We start from the raw sequence: 10868 nt of genomic DNA, 5'->3' as shown, positions 1-10868 counted from the left end.
CAGTACTGACGAGACTGCTGCTCTTCAGAGACCGTGCATCACCGATCACCCTGAGCGCGCACACGTGAACGCGGAGCACAAAGAAGCAGTCAGAGCTACAGGCTACAGTGAGGCTAAAAACAGAGTTCACATGCCGTTTTTCGAAACAACTTTTTATGTCGCGGCTGCAGCACACTTGGATCACTATGGATGAGCAGTATGGAGATACTTTGTGGATTCAATTTTGTGTTCTTGGACGTTAGTCTGGGGCGCCGTCAGCCATTAGGTGTGCTGGCCACTCCCCCCGCCGATCTCCGCAAGGGATGTGAGGACTCTAAAACTTCACCGGGGCCTCCATCGGCATATGGGTGAGTAGATAATGGCTGAATTTTCATTTTTGGGTGCACTATCCCTTTAACATTATCTACTGCTAACCAGAACGTTCAAGAGATGACACAGTCACCTACCAGTTCATTTGACAGTAAATAAATCTATCTTACTGGCCAATGTGTGTAATAACTCTTCACCTGTCATCCGCTCCTCTCTCCTCTTCCTCGCCGATCTTTTACTGTCCTGTTTTCTTCCCCATGCTTCATGCTCCTCTCATCCCCATTCCTTCCTAGTCTTCCTCTTTTCTCCTATTTATTTTATTCTTATTGACCTCTCTTTACTCCTGCTTTCCTTTGTGATATCCTTCTCATATATCCTATAATCTCCTTCCTTATTCCCTCCTTCCTCTCCTTTCCCACTTTTTTTCCTCTCTATTCCTTTGCTCATCTCCTCTCCTCTCTTATCTTCCTCCCCTGTCTCCTCTTCTCTCTTCTCATTTTCTCTTCTGTCCCCTTTTCTCTTTCTCTTGTTTCCCCCGTCCTCTCTTGTTTCCTCTCCTCATCTCCTGTCTTTGCTGGTTGTCTCTTGCCTCCTCTCCATGTTTTCTTTTCTCTCCTTTCTGTGCTTCCCGCCCACTCTGGTTTCCTCTCTTCTTATCTCCTCTTCTCTCTCTGTTTCCTCTTCTCTCCTTGCCTCCCTTCTCCTTCCCTTTCTTGTTTCCTCTCCTTTTTTCCTAATTTCCTCCTCTTCTCTCCTTTTATTCCCTCTCTTACTCCTCTCCCCCACTCCCTTTTTCCTGTCTATCCTCTCCACTCGTCTCATTGTCTCCTCACTTGTTTCCTTTTCTCTCCTTGTTTCCTTATTTCCCACTCTCCTCTCCTCTCCTTCCCTCTCTTATTCCTGCACCTTGTTGTCTCATTTCCTCCTCTCCTTGTCTTCTCTCCCTTTTTTGTCTCCTCTTCATTTCTCCCCTTTTTTTGCTGTCAATCTTCTCCTCCTGTCTTCTTGTCACCTCACTTGTTTCTTTTCCTCTTCTTCTTTCCTCATTCTCTCCTCTGCTCTGCTCATTCTCTCTTGTTTCCTCTGCTTGTTTACTCATTTTGTGCTCTCCTCCCCTTGTCTTCTTTCCTTTCTCATCTCCTCTCCCCTCCCCTCTCCTCTCCTCTCCTCTCCTCTCCTCTTCTATCGTGTCTCCCCTCTTGTTCCCTCTCCTCTCTTTATGTCCTTTTCTTGTTTCCTCCCCTCAGCTCAGATGTAAGGTGTCAGCGTTGCGTTCACTGTGCAGCCGACACACAGAGAAGCTGTCAGCATTCAGAGCCGTTTACCCTGACATCGTTCGGACACACTTTCCTCCTCTGTATAAGGAGCTGTTTGGTGCCGACCTGGAGCTGACTCTGCAGAGCGATGATTAAATGTTGACCAGGAACTCCACGGAGCTGCGCAGAGCTGAGCTGCTGATTCTGACGGACTGAGCCCAGTTTTCACGGCCATGGAGGGCGGGACGATGACTCTCCTGAACAGCTGAGTCCACAGGAACAGAGAGATCTGAACTCCTCAGTTCCCCTTTCTTCACCTGCTCCTCTTCCTCCTCCTCCTCTCATGGCTCTGGGTTTGGATGCAATGAAGAATCAGGTGGTGTCCGTCCACCTGCATTAACACACATCTTGTGTCCAGGATCTGGACTTGTATTCACGCCTGACATTGAAAGACACCTTCGGTATTCACACTGAAACCTGCTTCTGTTTGTCCTTCACCAGACTGTCACCACATCACCTCTTCTTCTGACAGTTACTTCACGTCTGAGCGCCGCTTACACCAAAAATTGTCACAGAAAATACATTTGTATGTCCTCGAGAAACACATTTAGCTGGAAGTTTGGTGATGTTTTGACCCCCAGAGGTTAATTCATGACCTATTGTGGGAAGTGCACCAGCTGGTAACATGCCACCTGCTATCCTGCTAAAATAGATCACCAAGCTAATTAGCTCAGCTGCTAACCAGACAAAAGTAAACACAATTTTTGTGCAGCAGTTTGTACTCAGAGCAAAGCAGGGTTTTATAAAACTGGATGGTGCAACAAGCTAAGATGATAGCTTCCTCTGCTTTTATCTCTCCAGCTCTCCTTTTCTTCAAAGGTTAATACTGATAAGGCAGTTTACAAATGTGCAATGCAGCAAATTTGCTGTTTGTTTATAAATGGGTGTATCATTTGTATCATATTCCCTTTGCTTTTCACTGCACTATTCCATAAAAATATGTCTTTTGAATCATTTTAGACACATTTCCCAAAATTCAATCTGACAGATTTGACATCTTTGGAACTTTGCATTCTTTTAAAAGTAAAGTTTTGTGGGTTTAAGTCAAAGGCTGTATATAAGATGGGTGATGTATCTCCTTGTACTCCCACTCTACAAAAGTAAAGCCGAAACATTCCAGACATGGCTGCTGCCATCTTGCACTGCTGACATTATTTGGAGCCAGTCTGTGAAGTAGTGACCTCTGCGGTATCAAGTTCCCACCCGAACACTAGTCCGACCAGTTTGGCCCATGTCCCATCAACTAACATCCCCACTTTTGGGGAGCTGTCATGTTGTCCATCTTTCTACAAAGTCCATGGTTTAAATAGTGTTTGATGTACTCTCCAGTTAAGAAATGTTTCCAGAATTCTGTTCGGTTCATTAGTCATACAGGTCACATGATATCCAGAAGACTGGACCTACAGCAAGTCCACTTGCCTTCAACTCAGCCTGTAGAGATAGAATTTCCAAAATTTTCCAACAATAACTGAGAATTAATGTGTGTTTGCGGCAGGTGATTTGATGTGACTGCTGAAACCCGGGGAAACAAGAAAAGAGCACAGACCTGTTCTGCTACGATGGTAGATCGCTGCATTTATTTGACTTTTCTCTGTCTAGACAGACAAACAGACTGCAGGGTGATTTGGTCTGCTGCCATTTGTATCTTGACATGTTAAGGCTTTCTGATGGCCTGTAAAGATAAAAAGACAATATCCTTCCTTCATCCTCCCTTTTGATATCCAATATATACCTCCTTACATCTTTTTTCGATAAGCATTCATAAAAAAAAAAAAAAAAAACGGCAAAATTCATCGGCTGGAATGGTTCTGTTCACTGCTGCATTCAATTTGTAAAGTTTCCTCTGTTTGTTCAGTTTGTCAGGAGGGTTAAAATGAGGTCAGCTGGTCTGTTGTCTGTTTTCGTCTCAACATCTGTTGATGCACCACTCGGGTTAATGCAAAAAGTGGATGTCCTGAATAGGTAAACTAGACACCAAACATCACACTCATGTTTCTTCTCAGGCAGTTTGGTAACTCAAGTTTTATGTGATGATTTGTTGATCAAGTGTTCGGGAACACTAACCAGCAAAATAAGTGGAGAAAAGAGCCTTTATTTCTCTGTGGTTTCAGAGCAAAGATGAACTAAATAACTTTAAATATTTTAGAACTGTGTGTGTTCAGACACGTACTCCTTTAAAGTTTTACATGTAAAATAACTTTGAGAATTACTTCCAGCAGCTCTACTGATGTTACCACATGTATACAGATATACAGTGTGCAGTGTAGTATTTTGGAACCGGCTTCTTCAGACTCACCACAGACAGAGCTTGATAATGAACTAGACAGCAGAAATCCATCCATCCATCCATCCATCCATCCATCCATCCATCCATCCTTCCATCCATCCTTATCTGCTTCTCCAGGGCCGGGTCATGGGGGCAACAGCTCCTCCTGGGGGATCCCAAGGCGTTCCCTGGCCAGATGAGATATATAATCCCTCTAGTATGTTCTAGGTCTGCCCTGGGGCCTCTTATCAGTTGGATGTGCCCAAAAAACCTCTTAACAGGAGACGCCCAGGGGGCATTCTGATCAGTGCCCCAAACCACTTCAGCCGGCCTTTTTCGACCTGAAGGAGCAGTGGCTTTAACTCTAAGCTCCCTCTGGATGTCTGAGCTCCTCACCCTATCTTTAAGGCTGAGCCCAGCCGTTATTTCGATCTCTACCCAGGCTCATGACCAATAGATGAGGGTTGAGACATAGATGGACTAGTAAATCAAGAGCTTTGCCTTCTGGCTCAGCTCCCTCTTAACTACAACATGCGGGTGCACTGCCAACATAAATGCAGATGCTGTGCCAAACGGCCTATCCATCTCACGCTTCATTTTACCTTCACTTGTAAACAAGAGCCCAAGATACGTGAACACTTTTACATTAGGGCAGCACAGGGCAATCCTCTTTTTTCCGTGCAGAAACTCATGAGTCATCATTCATGAGATCTGGTTAGTTTTGTTGTGTATAACAGAAGTTGTTTGATCCTCCATGATGTCATTCCTCCTCCTCCTCCTCCTCCTCCTCCTCCTCCTGCCTGTCATCTTCCCAGCATTTTCTTCTTCCTCTGGTTACATCCACATCGAGCTTGCAGATAGCAGCATCAGACACAGAGCAGCCAATTCCTTCTAATGTAGCAGTTAGCACGTAGCACCATCTAGTGGTCCTGACAGGAAGGTGCAGGTTCTCTGACTTCTCATGTCACTTTGTCTGCAGCAGTTACAGTTGGGATTTGATGCCATCAAAGTAAATGTGAATCTAATCTACTTACCCACTTTGAATCCTTACAAATCCCCATCAAATCTAACTAGGTTTATCTTTCACTATTGGAAAGTAAACATTGTTCAGAAAAAAATTAAAGGGGGCCTATTATTCTTATGCACTTTTTGTGTCTTACATATGAAGGATGTTCGTATTAAACTTGGCCAAAGTTTTAGATAATGAGGTAAACATATCTAAAAGTAATCCCTGCAAGCAAAAGCCTCAGGCTTCAGACCACTCTGAACACTTCATTTCCAACATTCTTTTGTAGTCTGGCTACAGTATGACATCATACATGCAGATTTCTTTATATGGTTATCTGTTCCAGGTATGCTACTGCAGGTGTTTACATTACGTAGCCTATGCTGCTAAATAAAGCTACATGCTAACATCAGGGAAACATCTAGGCTGTGTCCAAAATCACTCACTACTCAATATATAGTCGACTATATAGTGACTTTACCATTTTGTAGTGCTGTCCGTTCGTATATTGGGAATTATTATACCCTATATAGTGGACTCAATGTATCCCACAATGCACCATGAAAAGTAGTGCACAACCGATGGTTACTTACCAAGCAATATCCCGTCGTGCATTGTGCCAAAGAAACGGATGGACTGCATGGGGCGGACACAGAGATGGATGAGAGGAGAGAAAGCAGCTCGATATCAACCTGCTCTCCAAAATGACATGTTAACGTTTGTTTTACAGGTTTTTCTTTGTCATGAAATAAACTGTCCGTTTAATGTGTAGCTGTTGGTACCCAAAGAGAGAAAAATAAATAGTCAACTGATCTTCTCTTGTGCTTAACAGTTACTGTACAGAGTAGGGCTAATGATGCTAGCTAATGTTAGCAAGCTAGGTCGCTACTAGTTCTAATTTGTGCTGTAATGGTGTAATGTATAATGTTAGCCATTAAATAGTTATGACATGACTGACTGGTAACACAAACTGCAACACAACAAAGATTAAATAGAAGATTTCTTACATTAGTAGGACAGGTTCCAATCGCACTGCTCTCGCTTCTCTTGTCTGTCTGCCAGTGTAATATTATTAATATGTTTAATGTGAGCAGAGCAGAGTATCTCAACACAACACAAACAGCCACAAAGTTCTTTGTAACGTTATTTATTCATTTGGGGAAAATATGCTCGGTATAATTTCATGTTTTTGTCACAAATATGCATGTCAGTATTTGTTATGTATGCTTCACAAGCCAACATTTACATGGCGTTTTAATTTTGTGACAACAATGACGTACTTAACAGCTCTTAGAAAATGACCTGAGTAGTGTCTGAAAATGTCTTTTCATGTTGCAGGTGAGCTCACTATATGATACTCTACATAAAACTCCTTATATAGTGAGTAGGAAGTAGTGAATGATTTTGGACAGCCCTAATCTTGGTTGCTGATGTTGTTAATATCTGGTTGTGTTTAGTTTTAGCCTTTTTTGACCATTAAAGCATGTAAACATGTTATAGTAGAAACATCAAATTCAAGTATGAACCTGAAAATGAGTATAATAGGTCTTCTTTAAACATTGAGATGAAACCTGGTGGCTGAGAAGGCAAAAACAGTTTTGACTGTCAGTCTAATTACTGCTGATAAACCTGCAGCTATGGCCTAAAAAAATTTAAGAAGGAGCAGAAGCTATGAATTGTTAATGTATGAGTCAGTTGTCTGTATTATTGCCAACAAACCCCATGTACAGAGCCAAACCACCAACGTGTTAGTTTGTCTCTTAATAGTGTCTGACCTTCTGTCTGTGGCTCTAAGCCCACTACTACTATCATTATTTTGAAAAAGGCTCAGTAATTTCCTAAAACAGCTGGACACTGTAATTGATATCAAACAAATGACAGTAATTACTAATTTCATTGGCAGATTAACAATTCCTGGAATGAGACAAATCAAATAAAGATTTATCACTCTTTGGTTGAACTGCTCAAAGCTCATGTTTACATTTCACAGAGAGAAGAAGACTGATTCATTTAGGATTCTACCAGCTTAATGAAAGCAATATTGCAAAAATAAAACAGTATTAAGAGCAATATAGACACTGCTTCATAAAAAAAAAAAGAAATTATGCAGAACAAGTAAGGTGAAGTGGTGAAAATATGTGTTGCACTACAGTGAGTCTATCTACTGCCTACCTGTTAGTGTGCCTGTGTGTGATGATGTTTAATTGTGTGTGTTCACATTCTGTTATCTGGGGGGAATTTTCAAAGTTTGGACTACAGCCTCGCTGGCACCAGATGTCCATATGACGTCTGAAAAACGTTGGACTCTTACATGGAATAGATGATGACTTTTGGTCGAAATAGAGTGTGCCAGGGCTGACGTCAAAACCCGGAAGTTTAGCATCACGCTGGTTCCCGGAAGAGAAAGTGAATGTGATTTTTGCATTGCGTTTTGGATTATGTCAGAAAATAAGCTCTGTGGCTAACACAAGTTTATGATACTTACAGGTTTTGTTCAGCGAGATAATCTTCACATATGAACACCTTTCATACCGCATTTGAAGCTTAAATGCGATCGCCAGAAGTAAAAAGCTAACGTTAGGCTTTAACGGACTACATGACTACTCCACGGTCGCATGACTCTTGACGTCACCGCCACTAAGCTTTCAACTGATTTCGGCCGCTTTATTTTAAAAACATTGTATAATGGGGAAATCGGACTGTTTAAGCTAAATAAGAAGCTGTAATGGCGGACTGCCAGCACTCTCGCCTGTTCGGGGGTGATGACGTTTAATGTCCCCGACAGGGTTTGTAGTCGTATTGAGCAACTTGTTAGCAACCGCCTTTTTTACGACACGTAAAAGCTTCAAAATTCACAAGTAGGGTATTTACTGACGTGTTTTATGTCGTAGAACAAAACCTGAAACTCGCTTAAGCTTTTGTTAACCACAGACCTTATTTGAGGCATTTTACCAAAATCCCATTCAAAAAACGTATTGACTTTTAGACGAGAGAACTGGAAGTGCTAAAAGCGCTAACGGAGTTCCGGGTTTACTGGCACACTCTATGAATGAATGTTGTAAATGTCTAACACTGTTAGAGTTTCATGTTGTGTGGATGTTGACATTATGATGTTTTACAGACGTTTGGTTTTGTTCTCCGTATCTTATGACTAAATGATGGTATACTACGCCAAGATGACTTTGAAATGCGGTGTTTAGAAGACACTGGATTTTGGTTACATGACAACAAAACTTTAAACCAACAAAATACTACCATCGTCAGTAATCTACAGCTGACTTTGGCAGACAATTGGCCTGACATGAAATTAGGTCACCTGATATCACAACCTAAATTTAGCCACGTATCAATGTCAAAATACTTCGGTGGCCAACTGGGAGTCTGCTGGAAGGAGAGACATTTTTTCACCATTACTTTTATGTTTATACACCTGCTCCACCTCGCCACAACATCAGTCTCCAGGTTCAAAGCCCAAAAAAAATATGTATTTCTTGCAAATAATGAACGTAACTTTAGCCATAACTGAATGTCAAGCAATAATGTAAATGTATTTCTATCTTTGTTTATCGTGTATAGTTTGAATATATGGCATGTCAATGCAGATTCTAATTTATAAGATTTAATTTGGGGATTTGTCTTTTTAAATTTTGTGTGTTATTGGCTTAAAATTTTGTCTTGAATTGTCACGTGATTATGTACGCTGATGACACACTTTTCTCCCTCCATGCCACTTTATTGGTTTGGCCCTCGTTCTGTAAGTAACTTTATTAATAAGTCTGTACAGGCCACAGGAAAATACTGCTATAGATGTCTGATGAGCATCAAACTTTTTAGTCTGTTGATTGATATTCATCTTAATGTATCTGGTTTGATATGCACTGCTCTCCTTTAGGTTTAGTTTAGTTACAGAGAGCTTTTTGTGTTTTTAACATGCGTGTGGTGCTAGGTTACCTTTGTTAGCAGGGTCTCAATTTTACCAACTATGCCACATTGTTTCCTAACAGGGTAATTCATAAAAAGAAAAAAACTCTGTTTTTATTAACAACCTTACGGCAACATTTTTAGAATTTTAGCTATTATACCATTACAACCTTTATGCGTCACACTTGTCTGATTGCTTGCACTGCAATGCCAGGTGACTAGGAGTGTAACTATGTCTCTGTGTTTCTGGTGACCGAAATATGAATTCTAAATAAATAACATCATAACTAAAAGTACTGATTGGCAAAACAATAGTACTGCATTGCAGCACATGCCATTAAAGGCCTTTAGGCAGTGACATATTTTGGGAGAAGTTGGACATTGCCAAAAGCTTCTTACTGGATGTTTTGGCAATGTTGCAATCAAAACTGTGCTTACAGTTTAGGTAAAGCAACATTTTTCAACCAGGAATTGTCTCCTCAGCTACTCTCTTGGTTGTATAAAAACAGAATAATCTTTTAGATTGTCAAATTTCCCAGCCTGCACCTGTATCAGTGTGTCAGGCTCGGGCATGTCAATTTCTTTGTTTAAACTGACTTCTTTTGTTTTGATACAAAGCAGAGCTGCTGTATCTGAAATGTATTAAAAATAAATCAGAGAGAAAGAAATAGTTTGTTTTGGTTTCTTTCAGATTCCATGTACAGCTGGGTTGAGTAAAAAACATAATAAATAAAAGTGACAGCAGAACCTCTGTGCCCTACAAAAGAGTAGACTGTTCATGGCCGCCTGTCAAAATAAAATGAAGTTCTCTGTGTTTGAAAAAATTGAGTTTGCAAAGATGAAGCCACCAGAAGGTCTGGCAGAGTTAAGGAGGCTAAAATATTTGCCTGATATCAGACAGAATTGGCAACTTGTTTCACACTGTTTCTTCAGTCTGACATTGTGTTTATTCTAACCGATTTCTGTGGGGGAGGGGGGGATTCAAGTTTCCCTAACCAATCACTAGAGACCAACAAGTCCACCTGAATGGGTCCACACTAGGGCTGCACGATACATTGTTTGAACATCGCCATCGCGATGTGCGCATGTGCGATAGTCGCATCGCAGGACATGCGATGTTTTCTCTTTTTTTTAGAACATGTAATCTTTTGTTTTGCTTCAGAAAAGCAGCTCTGGAGAGAACTCTTTCCCGCTTGCCTCTCTCTCTCTCTCTCTCTCTCTCTCTCTCTCTCTCTCTGTCTCTGAGCACTCAGCAGCCCCTCCCCCTCTCATGCACACGCTGCAGTCACACTGAAAATGAGCGACATGTGAGAGGGAGAAACGGTAAAGGAGGATTGGGGAAATACCGTACGCAAACATACAAGTCACTGAATCCTCCACAACCAAGTTCCTACAAATGTTTCACAATAAAAGCTTATTTAGGAAATGGAGGGATTCTCTCGGCCAAGGTTATAAGGGGCTTTTAATATGAAACAAATAGAGGAAGTGTTGAGGTTTAAAATGACGGCGCGATGCATTAACTTTATCAAGACAACAGGAGAGGATAAAAAGTAAAAATATAAAGATACAGAGGGATTAATAAATAACGGTCCTTTTATAATATAGTCTGTTTCAAATGAAGCTGGGAGCCTCTGCAGTTGTGGTGAGTAAAAGCCCCGCCACTATTTTTTAATTTTCTTACTTTATTTTCTTGTATTTTTTAATATCGCAATATATATTGCAAATTTTTAAAAAAATCGCAATGTCAATTTTTTTCCAGTATCCTGCAGCCCTAGTCCACACCCTTAGCACACCGGTGTGCACCTGTGATGCGCTACATAGGTGGAGTCTTCACCCCATTTGACAGTTGTTGTCGCCCGATCTGCTGCTAAACTTCAGCAGTGAGAGCAGCGCATATATCACCACGACCACATGGCTCATATGACACAAGTCAAGGGAGATTGATAAAACAGAATATTCATGTGTGACACCGCCGCAAAGGTAAGGGGAGAAACATCTTTAGTACTGTTAGAGGGTTTTGAATAGGATAGCCCTCTTGTTTCCACTTATT

General features: G+C 41.2%; 1 protein-coding gene across 1 annotated transcript in view; it reads left to right on the top strand.

Annotated features, from left to right (window-relative positions):
* LOC126407762 (nuclear receptor ROR-alpha A-like) overlaps positions 1-10787 on the top strand; it is a 49800-nt gene extending 39013 nt beyond the window's left edge. Inside the window, exon 11 of the mRNA XM_050072989.1 lies at positions 1557-10787. Coding sequence (XP_049928946.1) covers positions 1557-1721 — 165 coding nt within the window. The 3' untranslated portion in view covers positions 1722-10787. The remainder of the gene's footprint in view (positions 1-1556) is intronic.
* The last annotated feature ends 81 nt before the right edge of the window (positions 10788-10868 follow it).

The sequence above is a fragment of the Epinephelus moara genome, chromosome 1 (genome assembly GCF_006386435.1).
Source record: "Epinephelus moara isolate mb chromosome 1, YSFRI_EMoa_1.0, whole genome shotgun sequence".
NCBI classification, from domain to species: domain Eukaryota; kingdom Metazoa; phylum Chordata; class Actinopteri; order Perciformes; family Serranidae; genus Epinephelus; species Epinephelus moara.
The sequence above is the reverse complement of the archived record's forward strand: the minus strand, read 5'-3'. Positions and strand labels throughout refer to the sequence as shown.